The 14,136-nt window shown below is 51.6% G+C and overlaps 1 protein-coding gene across 1 annotated transcript in view; it reads right to left on the bottom strand.

Moving 5' to 3' along the window:
• Nucleotides 1-1,317: 1,317 nt before the first annotated feature.
• Nucleotides 1,318-14,136, bottom strand: part of LOC147120839 (L-gulonolactone oxidase-like) — a 292,759-nt gene continuing 279,940 nt past the window's right edge. The window contains exons 12-14 of the mRNA XM_085977204.1: nucleotides 10,659-10,823; nucleotides 2,413-2,503; nucleotides 1,318-1,500 (exon numbers count right to left, since the gene is read on the bottom strand). Coding sequence (XP_085833330.1) covers nucleotides 1,372-1,500; nucleotides 2,413-2,503; nucleotides 10,659-10,823 — 385 coding nt within the window. The 3' untranslated portion in view covers nucleotides 1,318-1,371. The remainder of the gene's footprint in view (nucleotides 1,501-2,412; nucleotides 2,504-10,658; nucleotides 10,824-14,136) is intronic.

Genomic DNA, 14,136 nt, shown 5'->3' with positions numbered 1-14,136 from the left:
CCACGGAGCCAGTGTGACTCGAGCGATAACCTGCGCCCAGGGAACGCTGCCCGTGACCACCCTATGGGGCTCGGACTCGTCACAGAGTGGGTCCATTTACCCACACCCCCGTGGGGGCTCTCGCTCAAGTTATGGGGCGGAGCTGAAGAAACCCCGCAGAAATTCGCTGCCAACAGCCCCCCCCCCCAGCCCACCCAATCCCCTAAACCCTCCAACTCCAGTCCCCCTCCCCCCCGGTTAACCCTCGCGTCACGTGACATCTTAAAGCTACAACGCCGCTCAATGGACCCTCGTGATGTCACAGCGTGGCAGTTCCACGCAAGATGGCCGCCGCTAACCGGCGGTTTTAAAGGAGGTGTAATGCAGGAGGATCGGGGCGAGACTGGTGCATCGGCTGATAGCCCTGTGAGTCTGATTATGTGGAGGAGCAGCGCGGTTAAACCAACCTTTTTAATCTTCAGCACACTCGCCCGGCAACAGTCAAAGAAAAAATAGGTCCTGTTCACGAACACATTAACCGATGGGCTTCAAGTGTTTCCAAAAATTAATTTAGAGTGCAGCAATCATCCCGTCTCCATGGCAACACGAGCCTTTGGAACATGTGGAGAATCTCACATGACCATTAAGTACGGTTGTGGAGGTCACATGCACAGAAGGAGCGAGCTGATTAATTTCAACTGGCTCATCAACACTGCAGCCACTCTCCAATTAAATGTTATGCAGAGAAATGAGAGCAAATCGTAGAATTTTACAGCGCAGAAGGAGGCCATTCGGCCCGTCTCCCCGTGCCTTCTCTCTGTGAAACAGCTGGCCCCTCAGTCCCATTCCCCAGCCCTTTCCCCATTCAGCCCATGACCCCCTCCCCCCACTGTGGGGTATGAGGGATGAACCAGTGCTGGAGGAAGCACTGTTTAAAGTCTGACTGACTCCCCAGGGCGGAGAGAGGCAGAGAGGCAGTACCAGCCCAGGGCAGTGACTGGATGTACCCTGTGTTCTGTGAATTAACTGTGTAGATATTCAGAAACAGATTCGTTCAAAAACACACACAAGATTGACACTGTGCGGGAAAGGGAAATGTATCGGTCTGAGGTTCTGGTTTATGTAAACGGTTCTAATGGGGGATATTGGGACTCATTGTGGTCATTCAGTCTCCTTCAGTGCTGTGTTTTCTGTGGGATATAAAGCTGACAACAGCCATCTTGTGTGGCACTGCTGGGCATTGCCACTGAACGGCTTCACCCAGACTCTTCGCAAAGAGAGACAAGAGACTTTACTGAGAGACAGACAGGTCAGAACACTCATCGCCCCCTGGGCAAGTTCAGCAACAACTTTCTTTACTGATGGAGAGAGGAGACAGACAGATCTACGTCCTTAGAAAAGGGCCTTTTCCAGGTAATTGTTGAGGAACATTCCAGAAGGATCCAGCTTCTCGCGCAGGGAGCAGAACTTGTGGAACGCTGGATATATCTTCTCAAAGTCCTGCCGGACGCAGCTGTGCGCCTGGATCATTAACAGAGAACAAAGATGTGCGGGTTAGGTTGATTGGCTATGATAAATTGACCCTTAGTGTTAGGGGGATTAAATACGTGGGGTTACGGGGATCGGGTGGGATATGTGTCGGTGCAGGCTCGATGGGCCGAGATGGCCTCTATCTGCACTGTGGGGTTTCTGTGATTCTGTGATTAGAAAGTCAGGAAACGATTGCGTAGAATGGGCCTACAATCAATGTCCCCGTTAGGGTCTGGAGGTCCCGCGCGGGCCGCTCAGCGGCTTTACAGTGGGAAACCCGGGCATGCGCGGAAATGTGAATGGGCCGTTAAAGGGGCCGTGCACCCAAAAAAAAATTAGAGGGAACATTGCCTATAATCTCCGGTGTTTAGAAGAATGAGAGGTGATCTCACTGAAATGTATAAAATTCTGAGGGGGATTGACAGGGTAGATGTAGGGAGGATGTTTCCCTGGCTGGGGAGTCTAGAACCAGGGGTCACAGTCTCAGAATAAGGGGTCGGCCATTTAGGACTGAGATAAGGAGGAATTTCTTCACTCAGAGGGTGGTGAATCTTTGGAATTCTCTACCCCAGAGGGCTGTGGACGCTCAGTCGTTGAGTATATTCAAGACAGAGAGCGATAGATTTTTGGATATTAAGGGAATCGAGGGATATGGAGATCGGGCGGGAAAGTGGAGTTGAGGTCAAAGATCAGCCATGATTTCATTGAATGGCGGAGCAGGCTCGAGGGGCCAAATGGCCTACTCCTGCTCCTATTTCTTATGTTCTTATGTTACAGTTTAAAGGTCTTGTAGGGAAGGTTTCTAGATGGAAAATTGCTCATTTTCTCTTTGTTTTAAGTCTAACGGCAGCACTCGGTCCCAAGGTCCAGTTTTCATGGGGAAGGCCGATCATCGTCACTTACCTTCGCCCAGTGTGGCCTTCCTCCATTCCTCTTCATGATCTCCTCGTACATTGCCCAGTACCTCTCGCGAGGCAGCTCCTTACCATAGGGTCTGTGAGAGAAAGATCCCGTCAATCTCAGCCCGAGAGCACTGCAGACAGATCGGGGACAAGGCATCAAGTGATCCGATCTGCATCGCTAAACATTGGCTCCGTTTCAGCAACAAACACTTCTTTTCCATTCTAGAACTTTCAACACTCTATAAAACTCTGAGACACACTCGGGCCGTACAGTACCAGACAGGAGTGAATTCTTCCCTTTTACCCGCTGTGTACTACACACATACAGGAGCTGATACTGAGACACACACGGGCCATACAGGAGCTGACACTGAGACACACATGGGCTGTACAGGAGCTGACACTGAGACACACACGGGCCGTACAGGAGTTGACACTGAGACACACACGGGCCGTACAGGAGCTGACACTAAGACACACACGGGTCGTACAGGAGCTGACACTGAGACACACACGGGCCGTACAGGAGCTGACACTGAGACACACTCGGGCCGTACAGGAGCTGACACTGAGACACACATGGGCCATACAGGAGCTGACACTGAGACACACTCGGGCCGTACAGGAGCCGACACTGAGACACACACGGGCCGTACAGGAGCCGACACTGAGACACACTTGGGCCGTACAGGAGCTGACACAGACACACACGGGTCGTACAGGAGCTGACACTGAGACACACACGGGCCGTACGGGAGCTGACACTGAGACACACTCGGACCGTACAGGAGCCGACACCGAGACACACACAGGCCGTACAGGAGCCGACACTGAGACACACTTGGGCCGTACAGGAGCTGACACTGAGACACACACACGGGCCGTACAGGAGCTGACACTGAGACACACACAAGGGCCGTACAGGAACTGACACTGAGACACACGCTCGGGCCATACAGGAGCTGACACTGAGACACACACGGGCCATACAGGAGCTGACACTGAGACACACACGATCCGTACAGGAGCTGACACTGAGACACACACGGGCCGTACAGGAGCTGTCACTGTGACACATACGGGCCGTACAGGAGCTGACACTGAGACACACACGGGCCTTACCGTACCAGACGGGAGTGAATCATTTACAATAGCAAAATACTGCGGATGCTGGAAATCTGAAATAACAACAGAAAACGCTGGAAAAACTCAGCAGGCCAGGCAGCATCCGTGGAGGGAGAAACAGAGTTAACATTTCAGGTCGAAGAGCTGTGAATCTAAAAGTGGCGACGAGTGTCGATTCGAATCTACGTACAACTCTGCATTTCCCTTCGAGGATTCGCTCCGGGGGCGCGGTGGAAGAAAGTCGAGGCCAGAAACACGGGCGTCGACCACGAGCAACCGCCCAGTCGTCCGGCAGAAAGTGAACATCACAGGGGAGGCTGTGGAGAGCCGGGCTTGGTTCCCCAGCCACGACGATCAGCAAGAGACTGACGACAGGTACAGCGCAGACCCTTCCCGGACAGCGGCGGCTGGAGCCGACCGACGGCGGAGAGAAAGCCGAGCAGCGTCGATGGGGTAAGACAGAGGGTGAAGCGCACAGGGCGCAGCCGGGGGTTGAAAACCGAGCGGCGTCAAGAAAAAAAAAAAACGGAGAGAGGGTAAAGCACAGCCAGGGCTCAAGGGCTGAACAGTGTCCGCGGGGAGAAGAAGGGAGAGCACGGGAGACGCAATTGAGCCGCGGAGAAGAAGGAAGAGTGCGGGAGACGCCATTTTTAGAAGCCGCAGCGGAGAAGAAGGGCAAGCGCGGGAAGGAAGGAAAGCGCGGGAGACGCCATTTTGTGCCAGCGGAGAAGGGGAAGCGCGGGAGACGCCATTTTTGACAGTTAAATCACACCCAGGGATGCCGAAGAGTGGCAGTATCTCTACGTTCGACAATGAAGTCGAAGATTGGGCGACATATGTGGAACGTATTGAGGTGTACTGCAGGGCGAATGAAGTGCCAGATGCTAGGAAAGCACTGGTTTTGTTAAATTCCATGGGTGCAAAAACTTATGGGTTACTGCGGAACCTAATAACCCCAGAGAAGCCGGTGAACAAGAATTTTGAAAGCATAGTAGAAATCCTACAGGACCACTTAAACCCCACACCGCTGCTGATAGCAGAATTGCGCAAGCTATCGAAACACTGCCAGTTTGGAGCGGGACTAGCAGATATGTTAAGGGACAAGTTTGTGTGTGGGCTGCAAAGTGAAGGAACCCAGAAACGGCTTCTATCAGAAAAGGATCTTACGCTGGACAAGGCTTTCAGTATGGCAGTATCACACGAAGCAGCCGCAAGGGGCGCTGCAGAGATACAACGGAGACCGCAAGAATATGGCACCAATGAAATGTCCTATGGAACAGGGAAGTGCTATCGCTGCGGCAGAACAACACATGACCAGAAGGATTGTTGGTTCAAGGACCAAGTGTGCAGACAGTGTGGAAAAGCAGGACACATAGCAAGAGTCTGCAGGTCTGGGAAGAAAACCAACAGTAAGAAATCTCCACAGGAGAAGTACAAAAAGGTACACAAGGTGATGGACAGTAGTTCAGACGAACAGAAAAGTGACACAGACTCTGGAAGCAAGGAGCTGGGTTGTCTGAAACTACATAAGGTAACCAAAATGGAGGATCACCAGACTATCTGGGTTACACTCAAGATAGACGGAGTCCAAGTGAAAATGGAATTGGACACAGGATCAGCCCTAACAGTCATAAACCAAAGGGACTACAAGCGGCTATTTTCACATATACCCTTGAAAGCTACAGAGATTGTCTTGAAGATGTACACGGGGCAAAAAGTCTACCCCAAAGGAAAAATAAGGGTGAAAGTGGTATATAAAGGCCAGGAAATATCTAAAATGGACATATATGTATTGCCTGATGGAGGACCACCACTGCTAAGATGTGAATGGATCCGGAAGATACAATTAGATTGGCATTCCATACAGGCACTGAAGGTTGAGGCCAAAAAGGATGACGACGTCACACCTGGATGACTGTCAAAAATGCTAACTGACGCAAAAGAAGTGTTCCAAGAGGGACTCGGAACACTAAAAGGCATAACAGCAACGATTAAAATAGAGGAAAATGCAAGCCCAAAGTTTCTTAAGGCCAGACCAGTGCCTTATGCGATCAGACCAGCTGTCGAAGCAGAGCTGGAAGGGTTGGAACGTTCAGGAGTACTGTCCAAAGTAGATTGGAGCGAGTGGGCTACACCCATCGTTCCTGTAATGAAGAGGTCGTTGAGTAATATGCCTGGGGAACCAAAGAAGGTCCGCATCTGTGGGGATTTTAAGGTGACAGTGAACCCAGTCCTTCACACGGTACAATATCCGCTTCCACGAATTGAGGATATTTTGGCCTCGCTATCTGGAGGTAAACGCTTCACCAAAATTGAACTAGCCCAGGCGTACTTGCAAATGGAGGTAGAAGAAGCTTCGAAACAATACCTTACGATTAACACTCATAAAGGTCTCTATCAATACAACCGGCTGGTGTTCGGGGTAGCATCGGCTCCGGCTATTTGGCAAAGGGCAATGGATCAAGTCCTGCAAGGGATTCCAGGGACCAAGTGTTATTTGGACGACATCCTGGTCACGGGCGAAAATGACAGTGATCACCTCACCAACTTGGAAAAGGTGCTCACCAGATTAAAGGAATATGGGCTATGAGCTAATCGCCACAAGTGCGAGTTTTTCCAGAAACAGATCTCGTATTGTGGCCACGTCATCGATGAAGAGGGGTTACATAAGTCCCCTGACAAGATAGAGGCAGTAATCAAGGCTCCAGCACCGGAAAATGTGTCACAACTGAGGTCGTTCCTCGGGCTGGTAAACTACTACCATAAGTTCTTACCAAATTTGTCCACGGTATTACACCCACTGAACACCCTACTGCAAACGGGGGTACCATGGAAGTGGAATGACGAACGTAGATGAGCTTTCCAGAAGTTTAAAGAATTGATCACATCAGAAGAGGTGTTGACCCATTTCAACCCAGCACTACCAATTCATTTGGCATGTGATGCATCACCCTATGGTATTGGAGCGGTGCTGTCGCACAAATTCCCAGACAGGTTGGAGAGGCCAGTAGCCTTTGCGCCTCGGTCACTAACCTCAGCTGAGCGCAACTACGCCCAGATTGACAGGGAGGCCCTCAGCCTAGTATGGGGAGTAAAAAGTTCAACCACTATCTGCATGGGCAGAAGTTCACCTTGCTGACTGACCACCAACCACTTGTCTCCATCTTTAATCCTAAGAAGGGCGTTCCAGTGATGGCTGCACAACGGTTACAAAGATGGTCCCTGTTTCTAGGGGCGAATCAATATGAAATAGAATATAAAGGCACGAAACAGCATGGAAACGCTGATGGGCTATCGCGCCTGCCACTGCCTACTGTGGAGGAAGCACCAGCAGTGGACCCTATCGAGATATTTTATTCGTCAATAATTGAACGATTGCCAGTAACGAACGCGGATATAGAGAAGGAGACCTGCAATGATCCGATGCTGTTTCGGGTATATGATTTGACGGTGAGGGGATGGCCAACACATGGCGACTCATTGTTGCCAGCATTCTCATCCAGAAGAGAACAGCTGTCAGTATGCCAGGGGACAGTGATGTGTAGATCCAGAGTGGTGATTCCACCCAAGTTAAGGGAGAGAGTGCTAAATGAACTACATGAAGGTCATCTGGGGGGAGTGAAAATGAAAAGCCTTGCTAGGGCTTATGTGTGGTGGCCGGGAATCGATCAACAAATCGAAGACCTAACCAAGAGCTGCTCAGGATGCCAGAAAGTCCAAAATGCACCACCACATGCCCTTCTACACCCATGGGAGTGGCCCTCCTCTCCATGGCAACGGGTGCATATTGATTTCGCTGGTCCATTCATGGACTCAATGTTCTTAATAGCAGTGGATGCTCATTCAAAGTGGCCTGAGGTGATAAAAATGTCCTCAACCACTACAGAGAAAATGATTGCAGTCCTACGGACCATATTTGCCAGAAACGGCTTGCCAGAGCAGATTTGCTCTGATAATGGACCACAGTTTATGTCCGAAGAGTTTCAAAAATTTATGAGAAGGAATGGGGTAAAGCATTACACATCCGCCCCGTATCATCCAGCCACATATGGATTGGCTGAGAGGTTCGCACAAACCTTTATAGAGTCATAGAGTTTTACAGCACAGAAAGAGGCCCTTCGGCCCATCGTGTCTGCGCCGCCCATCCATCCCTGTCCAGTCTAATCCCATTTTCCAGCATTTGGTCCATAGCCTTGTATGCAATGGCATTTCAAGTGCTCATCCAAATGCTTCTTGAATGTTGTGAGGGTTCCTGCCTCTACCACCCTTTCAGGCATTGAGTTCCACATTCCAACCACCCTCTGGGTGAAGAAGTTCCTCCTCAAATCCCCTCTAAATCTCCTGCCCCTTACCCTGAATCTATGCCCCCTTGTTATTGACCCCCCCACTAAGGGGAAAAGTTCCTCTTTATCTACCCTATCTATGCCCCTCATCATTTTGTACACCTCAATCAGGTCCCCCCTCAGCCTTCTTTGCTCCAAGGAAAACAACCCCAGCCTGTCCAGCCTCTCTTCATAGCTGAGGCGCTCCATCCCAGGTAACATCCTGGTGAATCTTCTCTGCACCCTCTCCAAAGCAATCACATCCTTCCTATAGTGAGGCAACCAGAACTGCACACAGTACTCCAGCTGTGGCCTCACCAGCGTTTTGTACAGCTCCATCATAACCTCCCTGCTCTTATATTCTATGCCTCGGCTAATGAAGGCAAGTATCCCATATGCCTTTTTAACCACCTTATCTACCTGTTCCGCTGCCTTCAGGGATCTATGTACATGTACACCAAGGTCCCTCTGACCCTCTGTACTTCCTAGGGTCCTACCACTCATTGTGTATTCCCTTGCCTTATTTGTCCGTCCAAAATGCATCACCTCGCACTTTTCAGGGTTAAATTCCATTTGCCACTTTTCCGCCCATCTGACCAACCCGTTTATATCGTCCTGTAGCCTGAGGCTTTCCTCCTCGCAATTTACCACCCCACCAATTTTCGTGTCATCTGCGAACTTACTGATCATACCTTTTACATTCTCATCCAAATCATTTATGTAGATCACAAACAACAAGGGACCCAGCACCGATCCCTGAGGTACCCCACTGGACACAGGCTTCCAGTCACAAAAGCAACCTTCGACCATCACCCTCTGCCTCCTGCCACTCAGCCAGTTTAGGATCCAACGCGCCAAGGCACCCTGGATCCCATGGGCTCTTACCTTCTTGACCAGTCTCCTATGCGGGACTTTGTCAAAAGCTTTACTGAAGTCCATGTAAACCACATCCACAGCATTTCCCTCATCCACCCCACTAGTCACCCCCTCGAAAAATTCAATCAGATTTGTCAGACATGATTTACCCTTGACAAAGCCATGCTGACTATCCCCGATTAATCCTTGCCTCTCCAAGTGGAGACTAATTTTGTCCCTCAGAATTTTTTCCAATAATTTCCCTACCACAGATGTTAGGCTCACTGGCCTGTAATTCCCTGGTTTATCCCTGCTACCCTTCTTGAATAATGGTACTACGTTAGCTGTTCTCCAGTCCTCTGGTACATCCCCTGTGGCCAGAGAGGTTCTGAAAATTTGTGTCAGAGCCCCTGCAATCTCCTCCTTTGCCTCCCACAGCAGCCTGGGATACATCTCGTCCGGGCCTGGGGATTTATCCACTTTTTGGCCTGCTAAAACCGCTAGCACCTCCTCCCTCTCGATGCTAATATGCTCAAGTATGTCACAGTCCCCTTGCCCGATTTCTATGTCTGCATCGTCTTTCTCCATAGTGAACACAGATGCAAAAAATTCATTTAAAACACTGCCTACCTCATCTGGCTCTACACACAGATTGCCACTTTGGTCCCTAATGGGCCCTACCCTTTCCCTGGTTATCCTCTTGCCCTTAATATACTTATAAAACATCTTAGGATTTTCCTTTATTTTGCTCGCCAGTGTTATTTCATGGCCCCTCCTCGCCCTCCTAATTTCTTTTTTAAGTACGCCCCTGCACTTTTTATACTCCTCTAGGGCTTTATCTGTCTTTAGTCTTTTGTAACTGCCAAAAGCCCCCCTTTTATTTCTAATGCATTTTTGTATATCCCTTGTCATCCAAGGTTCCCTTTGCTTGTTGGTCCCACCCTTGACCTTTACAGGAACATGTAGGCTTTATGAAGGCGATAAAGGCCATGTGCGACGATGAAATTCCACTGCAGCATAAGGTGGACAATTTCTTATTAGCCTACCGAAACGCGACACATGCAGTTACCAACCAGACCCCGGCCATGATGTTCTTTAACCGAAGGTTGAGATCTCGTCTGGGCTTGCTCAGACCAAATGTGCGAAGAAATGTTGAGGATAAACAATTCCAGCACCTCAATGAGAAGCCGACAAGGAGCTTCAATGTAGGACAACCAGTCTTGGCCCGTGACTACCGAACAGAGAAATGACAACCCGGAACGATAGGCACAAGGCAGGGGCCATTAATGTACACAGTGGATGTCGGGGAGAACATTGTGAGATGCCACGTTGATCAGATCTTAGCGTCACAGGAACGAGTCAACCCCATGTCTTGAGTACCTGGGGATGAACCCGACATACCGGTAACATCTACCTCAGAACCAGTAGCAGTGGAAACCGATGAACTACCCGATGAAAAGGGGCCAGAATCGCCTCCGCACCAAGAACAAGAACCTAAGGAAAGGCGCTATCCCGAAAGGATCAGGAAGCCGCCCCAAAGACTGTATCTATAAATGGACTATTGTTGTTTAATGTACATGTTAAAGTGTTAATTGTTATTTGAATATTAGGGGAACTACTACTCTAAAAGGGGAGGAATTGTAGTGTATGTACCTTTAAGACAGAACTAATTTTACAGCTCCTGTATACTGTAGTACCGGCAGCGACCACACCTGTATATAAGCCTTGCGCATGCCTCTGTACCCCCAGTCTTGAGACTACCCTCCACCAGTAAATACCTGTTGATTGTTAAGATACAGCATCCGTGTGGTTATTGAAAAACATCATACTCTCAGAATCACGGATCTAACAGAATCATTCCCTGGTTCGGGGACAGTAAGGCTCCTTTTTGCCTGTTGGACTCTGTCCCTTTGACCCTCTCTCTCTGCTCTTTCCCCCCAGTTACCTGTACATGATAATGTTCATGTAGCAGCTGTCTTGCTTGTAGCAGGGACTGAGCAGAATCTCGTCTGCACGAACAAACCGCACCTCCACGGGGAAATGAGCTCGCACATCGGGATTCCTCTCCAACCACTCCTTGAGCTGCCCCAGAGCTGCTCCGGTCTGCTCGCTGCTCAAAACAACCAAAGCTGCCGGTCAGAAATAAAACCTTCGAAATTTCCGATCTCCCCTGGTCTGAGGGGAGACCGCTTCATATATCACTGCACTTCAGCCTGTAACTTAGTGTGTACCGAAACTGCATGTAACAAACCTGACACAGGAGCATACATGGGAACAGGAGGAGGCCATTCAGCCTCTCGAGCCTGTTACACAGGAACAGGAGGAGGCCATTCAGCCCCTCGAGCCTGTTACATTAGGAACAGGAGGAGGCCATTCAGCCCCTCGAGCCTGTTACACAGGAACAGGAGGAGGCCATTCAGCCCCTCGAGCCTGTTACATTAGGAACAGGAGGAGGCCATTCAGCCTCTCGAGCCTGTTACACAGGAACAGGAGGAGGCCATTCAGCCCCTCGAGCCTGTTACATTAGGAACAGGAGGAGGCCATTCAGCCTCTCGAGCCTGTTACACAGGAACAGAAGGAGGCCATTCAGCCCCTCGAGCCTGTTACATTAGGAACAGGAGGAGGCCATTCAGCCTCTCGAGCCTGTTACACAGGAACAGGAGGAGGCCATTCAGCCCCTCTCGAGCCTGTTACACAGGAACAGGAGGAGGCCATTCAGCCCCTCGTGCCTGTTACACAGGAACAGGAGGAGGCCCATTCAGCCCCTCGAGCCTGTTATACAGGAACAGGAGGAGGCCATTCAGCCCGTCGAGCCTGTTACACAGGAACAGGAGGAGGCCATTCAGCCCCTCGAGCCTGTTACACAGGAACAGGAGGAGGCCATTCAGCCCGTCGAGCCTGTTACACAGGAACAGGAGGAGAACATTCAGCCCGTCGAGCCTGTTACACAGGAACAGGAGGAGACCATTCAGCCCCTCTAGCCTGTTACACAGGAACAGGAGGAGGCCATTCAGCCCGTCGAGCCTGTTACACAGAAACAGGAGGAGGCCATTCAGCCCCTCGAGCCTGTTACACAGGAACAGGAGGAGGCCATTCAGCCCCTCGAACCTGTTACACAGCAACAGGAGGAGGCCATTCAGCCCCTCGAGCCTGTTACACAGGAACAGGAGGAGGCCATTCAGCCCCTCGAGTCTGTTACACAGGAACAGGAGGAGGCCATTCAGCCCCTCTTGAGCCTGTTACACAGGAACAGGAGGAAGCCATTCAGCCCCTCGTGCCTGTTACACAGCAACAGGAGGAGGCCCATTCAGCCCCTCGTGCCTGTTACACAGGAACAGGAGGAGGCCCATTCAGCCCCTCGAGCCTGTTACACAGGAACAGGAGGAGGCCATTCAGCCCCTCGAGCCTGTTACACAGGAACAGGAGGAGACCATTCAGCCCCTCGAGCCTGTTACATTAGGAACAGGAGGAGGCCATTCAGCCCCTCGAGCCTGTTACACAGGAACAGGAGGAGGCCATTCAGCCCCTCGAGCCTGTTACATTAGGAACATGAGGAGGCCATTCAGCCCCTCGAGCCTGTTACACAGGAACAGGAGGAGGCCATTCAGCCTGTCGAGCCTGTTACACAGGAACAGGAGGAGGCCATTCAGCCCCTCGAGCCTGTTACACAGGAACAGGAGGAGGCCATTCAGCCCCTCGAACCTGTTACACAGGAACAGGAGGAGGCCATTCAGCCCCTCGAGCCTGTAACGCAGGAACAGGAGGAGGCCATTCAGCCCCTCGAACCTGTTACACAGGAACAGGAGGAGGCCATTCAGCCCCTCGAGCCAGTTACACAGGAACAGGAGGAGGCCATTCAGCCCCTCGAGCCTGTTACACAGGAACAGGAGGAGGCCATTCAGCCCGTCGAGCCTGTTACACAGGAACAGGAGGAGACCATTCAGCCCCTCGAGCCTGTTACACAGGAACAGTAGGAGGCCATTCAGCCCCTTGAGCCTGTTACACAGGAACAGGAGGAGGCCATTCAGCCCCTCGAACCTGTTACACAGGAACAGGAGGAGGCCATTCAGCCCCTCGAGCCTGTTACACAGGAACAGGAGGAGGCCGTTCAGCCGCTCGAGCCTGTTACACAGGAACAGGAGGAGGCCCATTCAGCCCCTCGAGCCTGTTACACAGGAACAGGAGGAGGCCCTTCAGCCCCTCGAGCCTGTTACACAGGAACAGGAGGAGGCCATTCAGCCCCTCGAGCCTGTTACACAGGAACAGGAGGAGGCCATTCAGCCCCTCGAGCCTATTACATGGGAACAGGAGGAGGCCATTCAGCCCCTCGAGCCTGTTACACGGGAACTGGAGGAGGCCCATTCAGTCCCTCGAGCCTGTTGCACAGGAACAGGAGGAGGCCATTCAGCCCCTCTAGCCTATTACACAGGAACAGGAGGAGGCCATTCAGCCCCTCGTGCCTGTTACACAAGAACAGGAGGAGGCCCATTCAGCCCCTCGTGCCTGCTACACAGGAACAGGAGGAGGCCCATTCAGCCCCTCGAGCCTGTTATACAGGAACAGGAGGAGGCCATTCAGCCCCTCGAGCCTGTTACACAGGAACAGGAGGAGACCATTCAGCCCCTCGAGCCTGTTACATTAGGAACAGGAGGAGGCCATTCAGCCCCTCGAGCCTGTTACACAGGAACAGGAGGAGGCCATTCAGCCCCTCGAGCCTGTTACATTAGGAACAGGAGGAGGCCATTCAGCCACTCGAGCCTGTTATACAGGAACAGGAGGAGGCCATTCAGCCTGTCGAGCCTGTTACACAGGAACAGGAGGAGACCATTCAGCCCGTCGAGCCTGTTACACAGGAACAGGAGGAGACCATCCAGCACCTCGAGCCTGTTAGACAGGAACAGGAGGAGGCCATTCAGCCCCTCGAGCCTGTTACACAGGAACAGGAGGAGGCCATTCAGCCCCTCGAACCTGTTACACAGGAACAGGAGGAGGCCATTCAGCCCCTCGAGCCTGTTACGTAGGAACAGGAGGAGGCCATTCAGCCCCTCAAGCCTGTTACACAGGAACAGGAGGAGGCCATTCAGCCCCTCGAGCCTGTTACACAGGAACAGGAGGAGACCATTCAGTCCGTCGAGCCTGTTACACAGGAACAGGAGGAGACCATTCAGCCCCTCGAGCCTGTTACACAGGAACAGTAGGAGGCCATTCAGCCCCTCGAGCCTGTTACACAGGAACAGGAGGAGGCCATTCAGCCCCTCGAACCTGTTACACGGGAACAGGAGGAGGCCATTCAGCCCCTCGAGCCTGTTACACGGGAACTGGAGGAGGCCCATTCAGTCCCTCGAGCCTGTTACACAGGAACAGGAGGAGGCCATTCAGCCCCTCTAGCCTGTTACACAGGAACAGGAGGAGGCCATTCAACC

The sequence above is a fragment of the Somniosus microcephalus genome, chromosome 3, assembly GCF_052327205.1.
Source record: "Somniosus microcephalus isolate GS21.2 chromosome 3, FLI_Smic_1.0, whole genome shotgun sequence".
NCBI lineage: Eukaryota > Metazoa > Chordata > Chondrichthyes > Squaliformes > Somniosidae > Somniosus > Somniosus microcephalus.
Note: the sequence above shows the minus strand (reverse complement) of the source record. Positions and strands in the feature narration are given on the sequence as shown.